The sequence below is a fragment of the Onychostruthus taczanowskii genome, unplaced genomic scaffold, assembly GCF_017590055.1.
Source record: "Onychostruthus taczanowskii isolate IOZ18803 unplaced genomic scaffold, ASM1759005v1 scaffold24, whole genome shotgun sequence".
Taxonomy (NCBI): domain Eukaryota; kingdom Metazoa; phylum Chordata; class Aves; order Passeriformes; family Passeridae; genus Onychostruthus; species Onychostruthus taczanowskii.
This window is the reverse complement of record NW_024499684.1, coordinates 3,082,202-3,104,704: the sequence shown is the minus strand read 5'-3', so window position 1 is coordinate 3,104,704 and position 22,503 is coordinate 3,082,202. Positions and strand designations below refer to the sequence as shown.

Here is a 22,503-nt window from a genome sequence, read left to right as displayed (position 1 = left end):
TGGTTTTTGGTGTTTTTCTTTTTTTTTTTTTTTTTTTCTATTTTTTTTTTTTTGTTTGATTGGTTTTTTTTTTTAATTTTTTTTATTTGTTTCTTATTTAGTAGACTGTGTGGAAAGGCTTCGACCCTCCTGCTCATGGCCTTTGTGCTTGAAGTTATTTACAGTTATTTGAAGTTAGTACAGCTGAAATTACGGTGCTCAGTTAAACAGTTGTAGTGGCTGACTACGTTTTTTCCCCTTAACTGCTGGATTTTTTTTCCCTTAACCAAAAACCAAGCTGTTTCAAACCACCACAAAAGCGAAGATACGAAAACCATAAAAAGAGGTGTTGAGTTTGCAGAGCTACCAAGATAATGCATCTTGCCAAAGTGTGGTGAAATTGCAAAATATGGTGAAAGGACTTAGGGAAAGTGGCATTTAGTAAGTTTCATGTTGTTTTCCTGATCTGACTTTATGTGTGTTGTAGAGTGTTACACCTAGAAATGGATAATTGGTTTAAAAATAGGAAGTGGAGTTTGAAATGATTGGTGTCACAGATGTTGGGGCATGGAGAATATGAATTTATTCTGAAAGGCTGGGATTATTTCAGCATACCTGAATTGAAGTTTGTGTATTTTTTTTTATTTCTTATATTTTTAATGTTGTTCTTTTTCCTCTTTCTTTAAAGTAGTTAGCATAATATTAATGTTTAGAAGGACCAGAAGTCTCAGTCGTAGTAATTCACAGCAGATGGGTGGGGAGTGATAATAGACAAACTCTTTAATACACTTGGAATAATTCTTCAAAGGAAATAATTTAGTTTGAAGTATTGGTAAGTAGATGGAACTTAGTGTAGCATGAAATCCACGTTCATGGTGTTGATAATGGGATGTGAGCTGTTGCATAGGCAGTAGCATCCCTCTGGATTTGATGGGTTTATTGATGTGAGAAAGCTGTTGGAATTTGCCCTGGTTAAACTCCTGTAGTGTGAAATAAGCTACACCCATCTTCAGCTGTTTGTGAGTTATAAACCTGTCTTTAAATTGATTAGGAAGAGACTTGAGCTAAAGTGGGATACAGGCTATGTGGAATTTGGGTTTATTTAGCTATGTAGTCTTTTGAGTTGACTCAAATTTTGTTTAGCCCAAACAGCAGTTTTTGGTTTGTTACTTTTAACTGTACATCCATTATCAGCCCAGAGGAACCTGCTGGAATGATGAAATTTGAGTACCAGTGTGGCAGAGGAGCAGGCAGAAAGGATGTGGCTAATTAGTGCTTGATTTATTTATGTTGATGAGTTGCTTTAGTGTTTGCCTCACTGGCAAATTGTGTTGCCTAGTAGAGAGAAGAGGGATTCATTAAGGAAAAACCAGACAGAAAGAGGGAACTCCTCTGTGTATTTAAACTCCAATTTTGTTCCTGAGGAGTTTGGGATTGCCTTTGCTGCGCTTCCCTGGCAGCCCTGGGGCCCAGCTCAGGGATATTTCAGGGTGTGCATTTCCCCACGGGGTTTGTTTAACTTTGACTCTTCCAGACTCAGTGGTTTTATGTTTTATCTGTTCAACGACTCCCTGTATTTTCTCAGAATAATTCAGGAGGTTCATCACTGTTATCCCCTATTATCTACAATTTGATGCTGGTTTTTTTTCTACCCAGTGTTCCTGAAACTTTGTAGGGCTTTTTATCTCTAATATTCTCACACAGCATCTCTGATATTTATCTCTGATATTACCACATTTTAAAGTTATCCCTTTAAATATTTGCTTTCAGTGGAATATGTTAAAGTTAACTTGTATAAATGAATTTTTTTTTATTAACTACTTTCCTTCCTTGAGCTTGCTCAGCTGACCTGTGTCATTTGCCTCTGTTTTTACTATTAAATAGCCTTTGGGCCCCTCAAATCCAGTGTGTGACCTCCTCCTGTCCAGCTGTGCTGGTCCTGCCAGCTCACATTAGCCAAGAGAAAAAGCTTCTTCTGTTCCAAATTAATAAAATCTTTTATCTTGGAAAGTGATAAAGGAATAACTGTTTTGAAATGATGCTAGAATTGAGTGCTTGGGTTTTCTGACACAATAAGAAATACGTTTTGTGCACAAACCTGATGCTTTGTCAGCACTGAAATATTGCATTTTAGGTTCTGTGGTACCAGAACTTCCACGTGCCATGGAGGTGTTTGGCCCCATGGGTGGAGACATTTGGGCACATTTTATCTGTATTAATGCTCATTTAGGTTTACCTGTGGACAGGCAGTTTTCCATTTGGGATATTTCCAATCCTTATATAAGAAATGCGTTTTGTGCACAAACCTGATGCTTTGTCAGCACTGAAATATTGCATTTTAGGTTCTGTGGTACCAGAACTTCCACGTGCCATGGAGGTGTTTGGCCCCATGGGTGGAGACATTTGGGCACATTTTATCTGTATTAATGCTCATTTCAGGTTTACCTGTGGACAGGCAGTTTTTTATTTGGGATATTTCCAATCCTTACCATTTCCTAGGTTCTGCTCTCCCCAGGAAGCTGAGATCCACGAGCTGCAGAAGAGTTTCCAAGCACCCTGGCAGCTGTAAGTCTCTGCACTGTCAACTTTTATTTCTTTTTCCATTAGCCATTATTCCATTCTTTTTCCATTATTTCCAGCAGCAGCAGGAAGTGCCCAGTTTTTCACTGAGCTGCAGTTACTCCACAAACATTCCAGCTCAGCAAGGCTCTGGATGTTCACCTTCAATTTAAACCCCCTGCTGTATGAATTTGCTTTTTGGAAGAGTATTTTATTTTACAACCTGAATTAAAAAAAAAAAAAAGTATTTGAAATACCACTGAAGTCTTGAGAGAAGGGATTATCTCTGCTCTTGAGTAATTGTGTTCCTTTGTATCAATTTGTCTGTGACAGAAGGAATTTATCTTCCCAAATCAGTTGAGATGGTTTGACTTCATAGCCATTGGTACAATTTTCTCCTTCTTGGTGCTTTCTATGGGTTTGGTTCAAGAAAGCTGTGTTCTAGTTAATATTAATCTGCTTGCACATGTACTTTAGGGAATTGTCCAAATGAAACAGCCAAGGAAATCTTTTCCCTGGTATCACAAATGTAATAAAAATGTTTTTTTCTTAGTTAAATTTAATTTTGAGTTGCTCTAGGATTTTATTGGCACTTCATACAAACAAGTTTTATGCTCCATTTCTCTCTATGAATATTTTTGGATGTGTAATGAGTTTTTACTGGTTTAATTTCAATCAAATTCCCATTTCAACAGGTTCCTGACTCTAAATCATTGAAATTCTCTTTTTTCAGGAGAAGTTATACTGGGCATCATGAATGTCAATGATTTTGTAATTCTCCCAGGCTCAAAAGCTGGAACCTCAGTGAGATTAAAAACCAAGTAAGTGCTTTCAATCTGATTGGGATTGAGATGTGTTTTCATAATTTTTAATAAGTTTTAATGCATCATTAACTGGAAGAGTGGAAGAACAAGAAGAATCATGATGTGTTTCTTTTCTAGCATTTTCCCCATGCTTTTATGCACAAGCCTTTCTTTTCTCAGGCTTTAATCTACTTCCTGATTAAGTTACAGGTTTTATAACCCTCTGTATCCACTGGATAATACAAGCATACTAAAGAAATCAGTGGAGTGTTTATTTTAATATAATTAAACCCCAAACCTTTCTGAATACAGGCACAGTTGTATCAGTTTTTTGTTGGAATTTGCACTTAACCTATCCCAAATTTTCCAGAGCTGTTTTCAGTCCTGCTGGGAGATAAAGGAGGGACATGGCTGTAATCACAAATTTTTTCAGCTTCTGTTTTTCTGCTTTAAACTTCTTCAGGTACCTTACTGACTTCCAGGTGACTTCTAACAAATATTTCAATATTTCCTCCAGAACTGTCAAGGAATTGCAGTTGGAGAAAGCTCAATTAGAAACAGAAAACAAAGAGATGGAGAGAAGATTATTGCAGCTGCAGTCAAACATGAGCAGAGAAAAAGAAGAGAGGAGGTAGGTTCAGTTCCTCTTTGGAAAAAGGTATCCAATGGGATGCTCCTTCCACACCTCCAACTCCCCACATGGGATCTCTTGTAAAGTTTGGAATTCACTGTTCTATTCAGTCTCCTCTCTCCAATCTTTCTTCCCAATGTTTAACTTGCTTCCTCATGACTTTATTAATTTGAAACTTCCATATGATATTTGATCCATTTTCCTCATTTATTCCTTCTTTCCCTTTTTTCTCTGTCTGTCTGGATTTGTCACCTTAGTTTTCAAGCAGGAGACAGAGTAGTTTCTCCTGCACCCTTGTTTATTTCTGAGGTTTTTGCAGAGGATGCTGTTGTTATTTTTGATCCCCTTTCACATTGGTGTGGCCTCCCAGGGAGGCCTCTCCTGCATGCTGGCAAACAGGGCCTGGAACCAAGCACAGGGTAATGAGGCAAATGCTGGGGTGAGGTTTAAATCTGAGTCACTCTGAATGTTGGCAAATTCCTGCAACATCTGCTTGCTTTTCCTTGAGTTTGTGCCTGCTGTGTTTGTCCCTGGGAATGCAAATGCCTTGGATTTGGATGCCTTGGTGCTGCTCAGCTGTTGGCAGCTCTGTGAGCATTGCTCTGAGCTGCTGGGGCAGAGTTTTCCAGGTGATGTGTGGCACTTTTGTCTCCATGGTATTCTGTTTTATTCTCAAGGCTTTGTACCTGCAGCCCCTGATAGGGTTGCTGTGCTGAGCTCTAAGGACAGGAGGCTCTGGCATTTACACCACTGGAATCATGGAGTGGTTTGGGCTGGAGAGGATCTGAGAGTTCCTGCCTTTTTAGCAGTGCTGGATGAAGTCCTGCAATAAACTGAGACAATGAAGGCTCGCACAAAATGTACTTTTGTTTTTATTCTTCTCAAACCAACCTTTGAGAATTGATAAGAATTTTTTTTTAAGTTTAAGAACTTGGACCAATTTAATGGTTTAAAAATAAGTACTTTCTCACACATGTGTTGTATTTACTGCTTTTAAAGTGGACTTGAAGCAGGTTTCAATGGAGGAGAGTATTTGTGCTTTGGGAAATTGATTGCCCTATAGAGAAGAATTTTATTTTTGTGATGTTCATATTTAACAAGCTAAAGGGAAAAAATTGTGCTTCTCTTGCTTGCAGAAGGCCAAATTTTGAAGTTTTTTCTTGCCTTGGTCTGTAGGAAGTTAGGTGCTTATCGTTGGAAATCTGGGCAGGCAGGACCAAGGACCCCCCAACCCCGAGCTGTGGCACCAAATAATGAAAACAGGAAGAAGGTAGGAAACCATATTTGCAAGTAAAACTATCTAAAGTAAAACAAGATTTAAAACTGGATTTATGCTCAGTACAGGAAAATTCAAATACTGTAAAACCAAAAGGTTGAGCTCCATCTGAGTAACTGACTGACTACTCATTTTTCCATGCCAAGCTCCCTTTGAGCTGGGGGAACATCAAGTTTTGTTGGGTGATGTGTTGGGGTTTCAGCTACAATAAACAACAAATTATCTCTGCTCCTACAGATTGAGTCCTGTAGGAGTGGCACTGGTAGTGGTGGAAGTCATCAGGAGCCTGGCTTTGGCTGGCTGGTGCCCACGATGGATCTGAAATACTGAAAGGCTTTGGGTGAAACTTTGAGTGCAATTTCTCTGCCTTCCCAGATAAAACACACTACAGCTAAAGTCTTTTCTTTAACTCAGTTATATTGACTCTTGTTCTATTACACCTTTGCTCAGACCTAAAAGAAGGGATGTAAAACTTTCCTGCTAAATCTTTGAAAAATCTGTTTTCTTTTCAGTATGTACAAATGGGGTACTTATCTTCTTTTGGAAGAGTCTGTGGCAATTTTTTTTCAACTGGCAGAAAATGAGAACTCAATAAAATTGCCTTCTTGTCTGAGAAAGGAGAGGATCAGAATGAAAAGGTTTTCTTTACCCACCTCTTTCCCTTCCCCCTTCTCCGAGACAAGGAACTCAGAGCTGTTGCTGCTTCAAGGACTTCAGGTTTCAGCTGGGGTGGCTGAGGAGGTGAAAGGGGCAGAATCTTAAAAATGGCAAAATTAAAGGGTGAGTGAGGGGCAGTGAGGCTGCAGGGTGAACTCGGTTTGCAGGGGAAAACTGAGGAGCAAAAATGCTGAAAATGATGGATTACTGGGATGTTTGTCCACGTGGTCCTTCCATGGTCTATGTTTCATGTCTGGGGAGGGAAACTGGTTCTGAACCTCGTGGCTGTCATGAGCAATACATGAAGTTTTCTCTTTAAATGCATGCCCTATTTTCCTAGAAGAATTTTCATTCTGTAAAACTTTATTCATTAGCATTAGAATCTTATACAGATATATGTAAATATTCTTTCCTCTAGGTTCCTCCACAAAAAGTGAAGTTACAAGTACTCAAACATGTTCAAGGTAAAGACGTCTATCTTAACCGAATAAAACTTAAACTTCTGATAGATTATTGCTTTGTAGAGGTTGCTGCAATTAAACACTGAGGAAAACAGAGTGGAACACTGGATTAGTTGAGATTTTTGTTCTTTGTTTTGTTTTAGAGCCAGTGAAAAAACCAGTTAAGCCTGAAAGAGGAAATGTTGTAGCTCATGAAAAATTGGGAGTGAAGGGGATGGCCTATCGACCACCTGAAATTAAGGGTGGGCTGCTGGTAAGTAAATGGTTAAAAATAACTTTCAAGCAACACAATGTGTGTAGAATTTTTTGTCAGTATGTAGACACACTTTTTTTCTCTCTGATAATTACTTAGTGCCTGTAAAGACAGGTTTTACAGACTGATCTCCCTGAATGCAAGGAAACAGATGAAATGGTTCTGTTGTCAGAACTGTGACCACTTCTGTAACTGGTAACAGTTAAAGAATTTATTTAAACTGTATTTTTATTAACTTGCCCAGTGTGTGGCCATAGCTGAAGGAGGCTGATCTCATCCTTAACTAAAGAGCACTTCTGTGATTAAAGTAAGATGTGTGGTTGCAGGCAAAGGGGCCAAAATCAAGTGGTCCATGAATGTTTTGTAATTTTAAATCTTTACCTAAAGCCCAGGGCATGTTTTGAATTCTGACTGATTTCCAAGCTGACACCTTGTTGGTTGTGTTAGAGTGGAAATTTCTATTAGCAAGTATGAGGTGATTTCTATTTAATAAGGGTTTTTTTGCCTTTTAGCAAGTAGGAAATAGGAATAATAAACAGGAAACCCAGCCTCCAAAGTGTAGTGTAGCCTCATACATCTCGATTTTAAAGTAATTTATGTGAATTTCTACTGTTGAATAAGAAAATAATATTTTTATTCTAAAAAAATATCATCTCTCTTAGAGATCCCCCCGGAATACATGATGTGATTTTTTTCTCCATTATTTTATTAAACCAGTTGGAGCTGCTCACCCTCAAAAGGAACTGATATTTTGTGTGTCTTTGTAATGCTTCCCCTTTGGGGAAAAATACGTGCGGATTTGGAATTTAAGATAACTTGCCAACAAAACCGCGGGGATTTTGCTTCCGCGCTCCCAATTTCATTAACGCTCACGGAACAAAGACCACCCCTCGCTCCCAGCAGCGCAGATCGCGCGTTTTGTTTTTTTCCAGCGGTTTTTAGGGAGCGATCCCGGCGGGCCCGGAGCGCGGGGCGGCTGCAGTGCCGCGGATCGCCGCCCGAGGGCGCTGCGCCCCCGCGGGACGCTCCAGCCCCGCGCATCCCGGAGCGCTCCCGCATCCCGGGGATCCGCGGCTGGCAGGGGCTGAGCCGGAGGAATAACGGGCTGGAAATCCGTGCTGGTGGGAGGGATTGAACTGCGAGTCGCTGGAGTTGTTCCCTGCGGATTCCTCTTCACACAGTGAACTTTGCTCTGTGCTTACCCCGCGCTGCAGTAAGAGGGTTGGGGAATGCCCTGGGCGTGCAGACACTGACACCTTTAACAACCACCATTTATTGCTTTTGCAGTCACAAGTGCCACTGGATGCACAACCAGTCCCTGGATCCGTTAGAGCATAGGGCACGTAGACAGAAGGGGTTGGGAAAACATCCTGAGTGTGTAGGGGCTGCTGATGTTGGACTCTCACCTTCGCTGCTGATGTTCCTCACTTGGAGAATGTGTAGACAAAGGATCTTTCCCATAAATACTTAAATTATTTCATGGTTTTGCTTGATGGTCATCCAAGAGTAATGATAATGAAAACCTTCCGCAGTAACTTTCTTTGTTCTAATACAGGTTGTGAAATCACTCAAGTCCCAGTGTAGGCCTGTTTTTCTCCTTTTGTAGCTGTTTTCAATCAAGTTTATTAATTACAGTTTGGATTTCCCTGGACTGCTGTATTAATGGCTATCCCAGTTATCCCCTTAAATGACCATTTTCCTCTTGCTGACCTCTCCAGGTGTGCCCCTCTCCACTGGGAAGCTTCAATAAGCAGCTCTTCATTAGTAAAGCACATAGCTCATGAATTCCTTTAAATGAGACATGCTGCATTAAATGCCTCATTTAATCCCCTTGTACATGGGATGTGGTGTCCCTGGCTTTATATCCAAAACATGGGATGTGGGTGTCCATGGCCACTGCTCTCTGATACCAGAAACTGTAAAAGTAGGGGTTTTGTGTCTGGTAATAAAAACTTGTTTATCTGTCTTATTTAGTTCTTGACAGATCTTTGCAGTTAATTGTGATCAAGATCACATAAAATGGGAGTGATCTTGATTACCAGGTAGCTCAGCTGAGCCCAGAAAAGTGAGTGCTGCAATTCCACAGCTGACACTAAAAATGTTGCTGCTCCTCAGAAATGCTTTATCAGTAATGTTGTGGAACTGATTTAGGAACCAGCCTCAACATCAGCCTGTGCTAGCCCTGGAAAGCAGGACAAAGGAATGCTGCTGAGTGGTGCCTTTGATGAGAAGGCATCTGCAAAGTCTTTTCAAGAAGCTTTGCTTCAGTGGAGAAAAGGTGAAAGTGATCCTGGAAGAGATCCATGTGCCAGTGAGGTCCCATCAGGTATGGTTTGTTTTGTTTTATGACTTTTTAAATACAATAGGAGCCTTTTGGGGGGAGTTAGATTTTAGGTTAATGATTATTTAGATTAATAAGATGTGAAGCTAAGAAAACCCATTTTACTCTTTCTCAGTGTGCCTTTATTAATAATAATCATCTCTGAAGGTTTTTTAATGCTATGCAGAGTGTTTAGCTCAGTTTTTTAATGATCTCTGGCAGTGGCCAGGATGTCCAGCCCATGTCCCTGAACCTTCCCATGGCTTTGTGTCTCACGTGGCACTTCAGCATGAGCTGCAATGCTCCAACATAAAATCAGTTTTAAACTGAGGCAAGGAACGTGCAGGGCTCAGGATTTTGTGTGTTCTATCCAAGTACATTTTCTGCTTGCCTTCCACAGGCTCTTAATATTTCTTTGTCCCAATGAAAAGCTGCAATCAGCTGAAGTATGCATGGAAAAATATGGAAAATTCCTCTGGTCTGATTGGATTTGTGCAAATCCAATCTGCGTCTTGTTCCTCTAGTCCGTGGATGGTGCTTTTTCTCTGTGGCTTTTTTGTACAAAATAGTACTAAACTGATTTTTTTTCTTTTTTTCTTCTTTTCTGTGGGATTTTGATCTGTGGAGTCATGGATTTCCACCCCCCCACTCTTTCTGTGGTTCCAGTGTGTAAGCTGTAATAAATGAATTTTTATGGCTGCTCCCATTACTGCCTGTGTTCTGTAAATATAATACTGCTGACCATTTAAATTTTGGAGTTATGCAAAGACTGAACTAAGCACAGACCCAAATGTGATGTCCATTCAAGAATAATGTAGGTAAAGAGCCCATTTATAAGCCTGAAGAGCTGTATAATATTGTATAACCATAATTTTGACAGAAGCTGTGGGGAATTGTGAGGTACAGACCAATGTTAGTGCTCTGAAGGAGCCCATCCATGTGGAATTCCAGAAGGATGGCCTGAGCTACATGGAGAAGCTCCTGCTGAAGAAATACAGAAGGTATTATTGAATTTGCTGCCTTCAGAAATACTGAATTAACAAAAATCCTGATGAAACTTTTAAAATATTAGATATATTAGCAAGAGTCAAGGGCAGTGTGAACACAGGGCTTTATTTTAATAAAATAATGATTTTAACCAGACTTGATCACTTCATAGTTCAGAATTCCTGCAGAGGGAGTATTTGGAGGGATTCTCTTTGCTATCAGTTGATTGTAGAATTCGAAGACTGGTAATGATATTTAGTTAATTGATTTTGGGGCATTTGCTACAGGGATTTATAGAAAAAAGGAATCATCAGGATTCTTTTGTGGCCATTACATAGCTGTTGTATGAGCTCTTGAGAAGCAATGAAGTTAGGAGGAGTTAATGCAGCTGCAGTAAATTGGCTGGTAGGGTTTTTCCTTTTTTTTGTGATATATTTAAAAATTACTTTTTAAGATTGATTTTTTTTTTCCCTGTTTCAGAACTCCAGTTGATCAGTTTTTTGCAAGTTGCATGAAGGATTCAGGGCCTGTGCAAGCCCTGAGTGTCCAACAGGCTGGGGCTGGAGGAGGGGGACAAGGAGATGATGATGATGACATTGAGGAGTTAACAGGTGTAACAGATTTCTTTTTATTCAGTCTAAAATACCTTTTCCTTGAGATTTTTCTATGATTGCTGAGCATTTCCACTCTTAACCCATTTGCTAAAGGCAGCAATAATAAAAGGAGAAATTTGTGGGTTTTCCATAATGAATAAAAATGTTGCATTTTTGAGTGTGTTTTGAACAGGAAAAACTGAAGTGCATGAAATTATTTGTATTTCACAGATGAAGAGGTGAAGAAATACTGGGCATCTATTTACAGAGCTGAAGATTCCAACACTGTTTCTGAAAATGCAGAGTCCTCTTTGAAAATTGAGTTCCTTGATGATGTGAGTACTGATAAAGGACTTGATGAGTCTCAACAATGAACTGATTTGTTCAAGATTAAATCTGTTACATGTTTAAAGTAGCAACAGTTAAACAACTTCCAGTAAGGAAGAATACTGGTGCATTGTTTGTTTGCCATACAAATGTGGAAAACTGATCATTCCAAAAAGTTTCCTGTACTTTTTTTCTGTTGCATTCAGGGATCTGCATAATATGGGATTTATACACAAATAAATCTGGCAGTTTTCAGCACTCCTAAATTTTTTCTTTATTTTTAAATTTTTAATTTGTTGCTGAGTGTGGTTCTCTTTATTTTTTTCTTTATTCAGTCTCAGAGCGAGGACTCGGAAGAATCTTCAGACTCTACACTGGAGGAAACTGGAGATGTGGGGATGAATGAGCAAGGAAAAACTGACCCACTGGAGTGTGGAAGGTATCAGAAATGCAGAGATTGTGGGAGAGGAAAGCAAATAATCCCAAATTTGTGCTAGTTCCTAAGAAATGGGGGCTTTTCTTTGCAGGCAGTTAGATTTGAGTTATTATGTGTACAGTGTTTCAAAGCCATTAAGGAATATTAATTGCCTGTAACTAGAGAGGCATCACTTTGAAATCCTAACCCATATGGGTAAGATGCATTTCTTTGCACTTGCACTTGCCTGAGTTTTAGTGAAATTCTCTTTTCTGAGCTCTTAGCAGTAGCAGAAACTCACATACAGATTTTACCATTGATCAGTGCTGTGCAAAATGAAGATACTCTTACTTAACCTGGTAATTCCAGACAAAAACAATAACTGATACTTTGATTTTACCATTGATCAGTGCTGTGCAAAATGAAGATACTCTTACTTAACCTGGTACAATAACTGATACTTCTGCAATTCTTCTGATCTCCCAACATTTATTGGATTAACTGTGATCTGGTTTGCTTTTTGTATCCTTCTGGTCTTTTCCCCTCTATCAAAGCTCAGCATTTGCAGACCAGAACAACACAGAACCAGCTCCTTAAAAGAAAAATGGGTGTAATGGGAAAGTCTTTCCATTTAACTTCCTCAGCTGAAATGTAATAGTTTTTACTTTTTCCTCTCAACAGAAATCCTGTTTCTCCTAAAGAAATTTTTCAAGATAAACGTGAGAAGTTGTTAAGTTCTTCGTTGAAAATAAGTAAATGTGTTCAGTTTGTCATTCTCATATAGGATGGAGTAGTCAGTGGGCTGAAAAATAAAGGTCCTTAAATTATGTCCCATTCTCTGGGCTATCACAATTTGCTTTGATTAGTTTCATGGGCTGTGTGAGCACTATGGTAAATACCTATAACAAAGAAAACCATATGGGCTGTGTGAGCACTATGGTAAATACCTATAACAAAGAACAACTTACAGAATCATTCACAGCCTGATAAGATGGATTTCAAACCTTGGGATGCTTTTAAGGAAATTTTATTAAATTTCCACAATTGCCTTTAGCTTTAGTGAAGATTTTGTATTTTAAGTTCATGAAGAAAACGTTGTTGACTTGCAGGTTATAATTAATATTCATTACAAGTTTTGCTATTTTCATGATTTTGTTCCCATAGAAAAACTGATTGTCTGCAGTGGTCTTGAAATAAACGCAGTGCAGGAGGAGAGCACTGAACCAAAGGCTGGGAGAAGATCACTGAGCTCCTGTGAACTTCCTGGGGAGATCTCTGACCCCACTGAAGGAGTGAGCAAAGATCTCACTGGGGCTCAACTGGAGAGCAGCAGAGATCTCCTGGAGGCAGAACTGCAGGAGAGCAGGAGAGAGCCACAAGAACTGGGCAGGGTCTGCAACAGCCAGAGCTTGGTCTTGCCTGTAACTACAAAATCTTCAGCAGTAAGTTATGGTGTCTTTAATTGCTCAATAGATTAGGGGTGTTGCTTTATCTGCTGTAGGTTTGGAGGATTGTCACTGCCCGCCGTATTTGATATGTAAGGGATGAAAGGCTCCACTTTGTGGTGCCAATTTTCTGTTAATGTTCAAAAAAAAGGCAAAAGAGAACAAACTAACAAACTCTGTCTCAGACATAAAAGCTGTTGGAGAAGCAGATCTTCCCATGTTTGTGTTAACAGTACTTCACCTCTTGTCTGAATGACCAAAAAAGGGTGCCTTGTCTTATCTAAGAAATAATTCAGATCCTCATTTGCTGAAAATAAAATTAAAGAAAAAAAAATGATAGAAAAGGTTGGGACATTGATTTGGAGTCATTGGTAAACAGTGATCACCTTCCTTTATGGACCCAAAAGTGAACACAAAGAAAACTTGCTTTTCATGTCCCTAGTGAAAGAACAGACTCAAGCTCTCACAACACGAGAAATTTTTAGGATTTTAAAGCACATCTTGAGCAAAAACATCATCCTCATGAATATCTATTACAGCTGGCTGTCAAAATCAGTTTGAGTTCTATGAAAGGAGCATTTTATTAATCTAAACTTGCAGGGGCAATTATAAACATTCCTGCTTCCTGTCCTGTTTGTAATTTCTCTGTTTTATTCAAGTTACAGGATGTAGCCAAAAGACAGAAATGTGGTTCTACATCATATCAGGGACTTGAAGGTTTCTTTGTTGTAGGTGCAAACCCTAAACAAGACAAGCTGGAGGCACCTTCTTCCCTGGCAGCTGCCTCCAGCCCTAGGGACAGGAAAATCCCTTTTCCAGGTACTGTTGTGTGAATAAGTCCTCAAAAATATACACGTTTATAATTTTTTTTTCAGTTGCCTTCCATCCAGCTTGCTTTAGGAGTCACTTCAGGATGACAGTCATGCCACACGTGATGGTGGGCAAGGATAAAATAAACTCCCTACTCTGAGGCAATCTAGTGCCATAAATTTCATCTTTTTAATTATGATTAAACTGTATATGGTTATATATATTATAGTATGTATTGTGTATAATATATAAATATATATTACAATAGAAATGGAATAATTTATATTAGTATATCCCCTGACAAAGGAGTTCCATGAGGTTTTGATGGTTCCATTGCTTTTGATGGTGTATATGAAACAACATGTGAACATCATTAATCTGATTAAATATATCACTTGAAATGAGGCTTTTAGTCTGTTATATATCTGTAAAAAATTTGTTGCCTGGCTTCTTTAATTCACACATTAAATGCAGCAAAAATAGAACGAGTAAATGCATATTAACACAAAACCTGCAGATAATTTCCTCTAATAATGTTGGATTTCAGGAGATGAGCAGTGGGTTTCTGAGAGGAGCCTAAGTGACTATGCTGATGACTCTGTAGTTCAAGGTGTCTTGGAAAGTCAGCTGAACAAGGCTGCAAATGCTTTCCAGGCTCAAAATCAGCTTTCTCATCTGATGGCAGCATGGATGCCATGGCCAGGTAGGGACAGCCACAGTTCTGAGCTCCTAATTAGGTTAATTTTAATTGTGTAAGATGGAGACGCTCTGTTGAATTTGTAATTTCTATATCTTCATTTGTGTATTTGTATTTTGGGGGGGTTTTGTTTTGGTTTTTTTAATAGGCTTTTTATTTTAGTTGTTTCTTTGTGTATTTGTATTTTAGTGGTTTTTTAAATTGGCCTCTTTTCAGCTGTCACCAAGAATTCTTTTTATTTGGCTTACTTTCTGCTTCTGCTGCTGCCCTTTTACTCCCCTCTTAGCTTGAATATTTAGAGAATAAACCCTCTAGAAGAAGTTTCTGTATTTGTGTGTGTTGGTAGTCTCTGGTACAATTTGTGAGTAATCTAATAAAGGATTTCTTCTGCTACAGAAGCAAGTCTGATTATATGAACTCTAAGAAACAGGGACACAAGTAATAACTATCTGCACTTTTGTGTTACCTTTCTCAATTTCAACTGTCTCCATCCCAAGAAATGTAGCTCTACATTGTTTCTCACGTCATGAGCAACCAGGTTGACATTTTAATTTAAATAATGCTGTGTGCAGAAATCGAAGCTGTCAGTTTTGAATCCCAGGAAAATATTGGAAAGGGTCTATATTTTATTCATGTTAGTTTAAATTAAAAAAAAAAAAAAACCAAAAAAAACCAGACTTCAGAGCTTTCTGCAATCATTCAGTGTCTCCCCTCACATAAAATTTGTGGCATTGTGCAGAATATTTAAATCATGTATTTCTTTTCTGAAAGATACTTCTGAAGTATGAGGTGGTGAATTCATAGGTGTTAATAAAGAAGTTACAAATATCACTAAAATTAAGATTGTAGTTTTCAATATATTTTTCATTAGCTACAGTTGGTTTGAGACTTTTCATGGCAAGTTTTTGTCAATATTTTGAATTTTTTTCAAGCTGATAGTGGAGATACTGCATCTTTTTGTTCATGTTTGCTCCTAAGACATTTCAGGCCGTGAAAGTAATTCCAACTTAGCTTGTGAAGATGGAACCTCCTCCAGCAGAGCCATGGAGAAGATCTCTGAAAATGCAGATTTGCAGAACACCCTGGATCTGAAAGACCATGACACATTTGATATTTTTGGGTAAGTTCAACTTGCTGGCTGTGTTTTTATGACATTTTAGATTATTCAAGATGCCAACCATGTCAGAAGTGAAATAAAAACATCCCAAACTCTCTAATTGTGCATTACCTGCTAATTACAAAAGTCAGCATGACCTGTGTGGTGTCCTGGTGTTCTAAGCCCCTTCTCGGGCAGCTCAGAGTCAGAACTGAGGGATGTATTCTGTTGTTTAGACTCCAAATGATAAATTTGGGGATTGTGGGGTTTTCAATGCATTAGCACTGAGATTTATGAGGTGAATCTCTTAAAATCTTCTGCATTATTGGGTTGTGACTCACCATCTATTTGTTATTTTGCCTTGGACACTGAGGAGATGACTGGAAAAAAGGAAGTTCCTGAAGTTCTGTGTCTCACTGTTTTTTTACTGGGATCTCCTGCCCAGCAGGAGTCAGAGGAGCACTGAAGGAACTCCATGCTGTGTGATTAGAGCTGATTCACAGATTTGTGACAAAAATTGAGGGAAAAGCTGAATTAGAGTAGCTTTTACTGCCAACATCTCCAGTATAAGCTTTTTTTTGTGCCTTTTAGTTCAACACATGTGCACATATGTCAGCAAGTCTTAAAGCAGAGAACTTGGGGAATTGCAGGCACTGGAAATCACTGGGGTGTGTTTCTTTTAAGGGACTGGGAGGAAAGCCAAATGGATGCTGAGGAAGCAATTCTGGAGGACAAACAGCAGGTTCTGGCATTGCAGTGAACATGGAAAACTCAGTTCAGTCTCCACCTTTGTATGGTTCGGAACCAAGAAGATCAAGAGGTGTTTTAAGTTGCTGCTCAAGACATCATTTACTAAGGAATATTCTGTAAAATTGTCATTAAAACTTCTTTAAAATACCTTTATTTGGCTTTTTAAAAATTCTTACTATGAAGAAATAACAGAATAAAAGAACTTCTCTTGTGCTGTATTTTTAGGACAGTTTTATTCGTTATTTTTAATTCAATGTAAGTTTTCTTGTCTGCAGGTGGAATTTTGTCTCCAAATGTGGTTTTATGTGGCCAAGCTGGGAGGTGGCACACCAGGGGTATTAATGGCATGAACTGGGGTCTCTGTGTGATCAGGTTTGTGGTGAGAAGCACAGGAAGAGCCTCTAAAGTCAAGTACATTTTGTCAGATGTTTTAGAAGGGACTGCACCTTGCAGAATAGAATTTAACAGCTTTCCACTGTACATTTAACGTCTCCTTCCACACTCCTAACTCCAGCAGCAAACCTCTGCTCAGAATCAATTGGGAGTGAATTCCCTTCCTTTCCCTGCTCCAAAATTCCAGTTCAGAGGGATCTGTATCCAGGCAAATCCAGCTGTGCTGCAAGTTACTGCCTTACAGACCTTTGATAATTAAAAGAACAAAGAGGAAATGCAGTTCAAATCATCCTGGGTGGCTTGAGTTTTAACAAACAGCCCCAGCTGTCCTTTTGAACTTGCTGTGTTTGTGTTGTATAAAAAGCTTTATTCTTCCTCCTCCCCAGAAAGTGTAAGGTTTAATGCAATTAATATAATTTCTGTAAAAGGTCATTTGGCCAAGGTGGTGCTTTGATGTAAAGAGGGTTTGGGGAATTTTTGCTCTCTTGTTGAGGAGATGCTTAATTGTAATTGAGTGGCTTTGAAATTACCTAAATGGTATCTTTTGCTAACATCTTTAGGATTCTCAGACACAGCAGCTTGCTTAGCTTGAAAGTCCTCTTTCCCTTCATGTGCCTGACTCTTTCCTCCTTTTGTTTCCTTCACTGTGGTTTTTAAGGAAAACTTCCCCCTTCTCCCCTAGTTTTGAAAATAAAGGTGTATCAAAAGCAGTGACAAAGATTTGTCTTTTTGTATTGGGAAATTTTGAAAGTGGGATTACTTAGAAGCTTTTGTCTGACAATTGTTCTTAAATGTTTATGGGTGAACTGCCTGGCAGGGCTCTAAAATTCATGGAAATTGTTATCCTCAGAAACTTTCCTTTAGGAAGAGAAGCCTTAAATTCTGCTTTTCTGTGTTCAGAGGTGGCAGGTGCCCTTCACTAATGGATCAGTGGAAACATTCCAGTCTCTGGTTTGGTTTCTGGCAGTTAAACCCACTCTGCTTTGGATTCTCCCCACGCCCCAGGACTCTGCTCTGTTATCTGCCCCCCCAGCAGCTCTGCACTAATATCAGACAACACTGTAATCTTTGCAATTTCTTTTACAGGTAAAAGTACTTCAGCCACCCTAATTCATACAAACTAGAGGCATCAGGCTGAACAGACCATTGATTTGATTTCCTGCCTCATTTCTTGTCTTTAAGGTGAGGGCATATTTTCCACCTCAGTTTTCTTTATAGAGTTTACCATATATTGATGTTTTATTACAGCAGTTCTTTGTCAGAAATTGGGAGAATAAAATCACAAAGCAGGAGTTCTACTTTGGAGATGGAGGCCAGTGCTTTTCTCTCATCAATGTAACCTTTCTTTTTCAGTTACTCTTCCAAATATTCCTATTACACTCATTCCACTGGCACAGACAGCCTGACTGCTTCCATGCTGTTCCCAACCTTTTTTAACAGGAAAACTGATGAAGCAGCTGCTGCTGCAGTGTGTGCCTCGAGCCCTCAGCAGGCAGGGTAATCCTTTAAATTTGGGCTTGTTGGAGATAACCAGAAAGTCACTGAGTGCTTTCAACATCTGATTTTCAAAGTTTTCCCTTACCATCCCTTTTGCTTGAAAGAAAGAAAGAGGGAAAAAAAAAGCTTCTGATAACACCTGCAACAAAATTTGGGTTGAAAATAAGCTCCCTTCAATGTATTGGTGATCTCTGTTTAGGCAGTGGTGATTTTAATATATCTCAGTTTTGTCTTCCTGATTTAAAACATTTGAAGATGTTTTGTGTTCTTGTTTTCCCCCCTCTGTTTTAGTTGTAGTGGTGGAACTGATATCCTAAACAGATGACCAAAAAGAGCATCTGTAATACATTTGTTGCTAACAGAATAAATTTTATGTTGGAAGGTTGAAAGCTGTTTATTATTATGAATGTGGTTTAATGTAATTGTCTGCATGATCTTTAAGGTCCTTTCCAACCCAAGCCATTCTCTAATTCCTTGATATCAATACAATCTACAAATGATGTTGTTTTTTTTTTTTTAGGTTTTCATTGTATTTCTGCCTGTGCCTGTTGTAGGGATGCTTGATCCATACCTGAGTGTCGAGGGATTTGCACAGAATCCCACACCTTTCCAGTCCATTTAGAGAGAGAGAAAAGGAGGAGAGAAAATGAAAGACCAGTTTAGTTTTTGGAGCTTCTGGGGTGAGTTTGTCTTTTTGTGTACGTTGACTTTTGGTAACATGATTGTATAAAATATAAATCCTGGGAAATGACTTGGCCATCAGTTTGGGTTTTGAGAGAGGACATCACATTCATTATATGTTAAAGTATTTTAGGATTCCTGGTGAGGAGCCTGGCAGACTCCACCTGCTTGTCTCTGACTTGTTGCATGTGGCCATTTTCTGCTCTTGGTGTGATGTACAGCACTGTAAAGGGGAATAACACAAATGCCACAGGATTCTAAATGCTGGAATTCCCAAACTCCTCTTCCCCTTGTCTTCATCAAGTGCCTTTCAGGGAAGGTCAGAGGGGCTGGTGAATGATCAGCCTGACACTGCCCAGGGGCTGTGATGTGTTGATGCCACATCCTGACCCACATCTATGTGCTTGCTTCTCATCAAACAATCAAATTCCCATTAATGAGCTCATTTACAGTGTAAAATGAATGTTTCTTGTGCTCAAAATCCAGACCAACTTAGTAGGGAGTCCTTGAAATATTTTAACTGGCTGCTGTTTTTCTGGCTGCCAGACTTTATTTTGATGTAGAAAGGGCACTCCTCCAAGTCAGAGAAACCCCACCAAGTGTTTCTCAGCTGGCTGTGCACATGGGGATGGCAAAGACTGGACAGTGAAAATTGAGGTTTTCCTGTTGATGTTTCTTTTCAACCAGCAAGGGATGAATTGCACTGAAAACACTGTGAAGGTCTCTGCTCCCTGCTCCAAGCAGAACTCTGTTTTACCCTTTGGTTTTACCCTTTAATAGACTTTAAGATGCTGTCATTTGCTGCATGTCATTTGTAAAAATTAAGAGTTGTTCTTTCCTCCATCATAATATAGCTTACATGCATCTCATTTAATTATCAGGAACACATAAACCCAATTAGTTTTAATTTATCCAGACCATTTGCATCAGAGACAAATACATCTGTCTTTTTCATTTCAAAAATGAATCCTGCAAATTGCAAGCCATCAACACAAGGGCATTTCTAAATTATTTTGGTCAAGAGAACTGTTCCGTGACTTTCTAGTTAATTAGGATTAATTAGGTTGTTTAATATGCTTAGGCTTTTGGTAAGGGATGGAAACATAATAGTCTATTTTATGTTAATAATGCAGATCAGTTAAGAAGCCCAAGGAATGGAAGGCTCCAAAACCAAAACTGATTTTCCATATATTGTGGGATGTACAGACTCTCAAAGAAAAACTGTGATTTATTTCAGTAAGACTGAGGGATTTCAAATGCTGATTTCCAAAGGAACTACAACAGAGGGGTTAAGGAACAAATATTTGTCAGCATGAGCTGTGAAACGTTGCTAGGTATGAATTGGATTCTGTTTTATTGTAACTAAAAACCTGGAAATAAGCCCCAAACCTAACAAAAACTCCTCAGCAAATCCTTCAGGATTTGGCCCAGTGTGTGTCTATCACATATTTCTCTGAACATAATGCAACAAAAATTACCCAATGTTTGTGTTGAAGAATACAAACATAATTTTTTTTGTTATTTTTTTGGGACAGCATTTCTTGTGGTACTTTTACTTTTTTTCTAATGTTTACTTGACAAGATGAAATAGTATAAAACTCCATCAATTTTATTTTTTTCCTTTGTTTGTTGCTGTTTTTCCCTGTGTTAAATTTACTGCAGAGGTGCTGATTTTTGGTTAAAGGAACTCTTCATTGGGAGAGGCCTTCCAGAATTTCCTGCTGTAGCCAGTTTCTCTGTGCCGTAAAATAATGGCAGTAGGTGCAGAAATCTGAATAAACATCTTCATAAGGATGGAGAGGTGATCAATGTGAGTTGGGAATTATGCTTGGATCTACCAAAATTCTGTTTATAACCTTAAAATGCTGTAAATTGAGCAATGGCTGAGAGCCATGAAAAGTTATCAAAACACAGTGGCCCATGGTGTGGTGCCCACAAACCATTTCTACCAATGCTGCTTCTGCACCAGACTTCTGACAATTATTTTATGGTTTTTATTGCAAGTTTGATTCGTTTATACAGGGAAAACAGAAGAGAAGTTAATTGAATGTGGCTCAGTTTGAAAAATGTGAACGCTTTTCTTAAAGTGCTCTGAAACAGCCTGGAAAAATCATGCTCTGTTGCATTATTTTTGTCTGGCTGCTGGAGCTTGCCAAATACAAATATACTTTCTCCTCTACTATATTTAATTTTCCTACTTATATTACATTAGAGTTGCTATTAAATTATCAAATAGATACATCATATGTTGCTTGAAACACAGCTGCTGTTATTTTCATTTAGCTGTTAGTGCTGTAAAACCACTTTTTATGGTCACAATAAGAACACCAGCTACAAACAGAACAAAGAGGGTTTTTTTTTTTAAAAAAAAAACAACCCAGCAACTTTTGAGGCAGAGAGGAATCACATCATCTGGCCTGATTCCAACCATTGGGCTTGCACAGGTTGTTTCTCTCTTGGCCAATCTGTTAAGGAAGGTTCAAGTTTCACTCTGCAGCATTTCTTGTAGTAGGTGAGATGAGCCAGTCTTCAGAAATGTTTGGCCTCAGAATCAGGTGAGAAAGGAGTGAGAGAACACAGTTAGTTATGATAACAGTTTCTAGATCAGAAAGAGCTGCCGGTATAGATACCTTTCCTTTCCTACTATTTTTTCCTTCCTGTCTGATTTTTTTGTTGTTGTTTTTTTTTTCTTTTTTTTTCTTTTTTTTGTGTATTTTTAAGGTGACTTTTAGGGCTTGTATCCATTTAAAGAATGAGTTTCTTTTATTGTGTATTTTTTTGGAAGGAGATCAAAATGGGAGCTGAGTTCAGGGTTCTGATTTTTCCTACTTTTTACTACTTGGTAAGAAGCAGATATCCTGGTCTCCCCTTCAGCACAGATCATGCAAACAGCTGAAATGTGGATGATGAAATCTTTGGAACATGCAGGGACTGCCCCAATCTGCTCTTGATGAAGCCTGTGGGATGCTTGCCAGTGAAAAAGCACATCCTGTTCTCAGTGGCATTGTTGCTGTCACAGTTGCAATGACTTTGGAATCCATTTTAGAGAATGTCCTTTCTAATCCATAGTCTTTCCTCATCCCTGTAATGGATCCTGTGCCTGCCCCTGCTCAGCCACTGGAACAGCCAGGATTTGGGAAGAGGGGCTTGGAATGCCAGGATCTGCACTCCTGTGGGTGGTTCGTTAAGAGAAGAGCTCCTGGAAATAATTTCCAATATCTTTCAACTGCTATAAACTTCCTCAGGTGTAGGACACAGGGTTCAGGCTAATAAACTGCCAGGGAAAGAGAGAGCTGAGGAAATAATCTTCAAACAAATGTTCTGGTACAGGGAACAGACTCTGAGCTCAGGGTGAGCTGCTGGCTGGCTTGACTTCTGCTTTAAAACCTTTTTAAATTACCCAAATTTTACAACCCCCTGTCCATCTTTTCTTGTTTAAAGTTATGACATAGCTACTAAAATAACTTCCCAGACGTGCAAAGTTTCATTGCTAGGAAGCATTTTCATTGTCAGGCCAAAAGTTCTCACATTTTGCTCTCTAAATTCCTTGTGCTTATTTGCAGTGCTTGCAAGATTAATGTGGGTGGAAATAAAATCTTCAGCTTGGTTGTAGGTAGACAAATATCTCCCATGCAGGAAGATATAGTGTTTAATAACATATTGAAATTAATCTTTTCTCTTGTGATGTGGCCCAAAGTGGGAAAACTCAAGCTGGATGTAAAAACGGTTTTCACGTGGCCCTTTCCAAATGACTTGCTTTGAATTTTCATGGAATCATGGAGTGGTTTTGGTTGGAAGGGAGCTTATAAACCTTTTCCTTCCACCCCTGCCCTGGACGGGGACGCCTTCCACTGTCCCAGGCTGCTCCAAGCC

General features: G+C 39.0%; 1 protein-coding gene across 1 annotated transcript; it reads left to right on the top strand.

Moving 5' to 3' along the window:
• Positions 1 to 3,291: 3,291 nt before the first annotated feature.
• On the top strand, positions 3,292 to 16,069 carry ZBBX (zinc finger B-box domain containing). The gene is made up of 16 exons (XM_041406046.1): positions 3,292 to 3,359; positions 3,859 to 3,972; positions 5,149 to 5,242; positions 6,324 to 6,377; positions 6,512 to 6,619; positions 8,771 to 8,945; positions 9,820 to 9,940; positions 10,407 to 10,537; positions 10,751 to 10,854; positions 11,182 to 11,285; positions 11,943 to 11,980; positions 12,426 to 12,703; positions 13,366 to 13,525; positions 14,064 to 14,219; positions 15,201 to 15,333; positions 15,994 to 16,069. Exons 1-16 carry the CDS (start codon positions 3,292 to 3,294, stop codon positions 16,067 to 16,069), a joined length of 1,914 nt encoding a protein of 637 aa, XP_041261980.1.
• The last annotated feature ends 6,434 nt before the right edge of the window (positions 16,070 to 22,503 follow it).

Coding starts and splice junctions, on each gene's coding strand:
- ZBBX (XM_041406046.1), top strand. CDS start 3,292: ATGAATGTCAATGATTTTGTAATTCTCCCAGGCTCAAAAGCTGGAACC. Junction 6,378..6,511: donor AACATGTTCAAGGTAAAGAC/GTCTATCTTAAC, acceptor TTTGTTTTAGAG/CCAGTGAAAAAACCAGTTAA. Junction 11,286..11,942: donor GACCCACTGGAGTGTGGAAG/GTATCAGAAATG, acceptor TCCTCTCAACAG/AAATCCTGTTTCTCCTAAAG.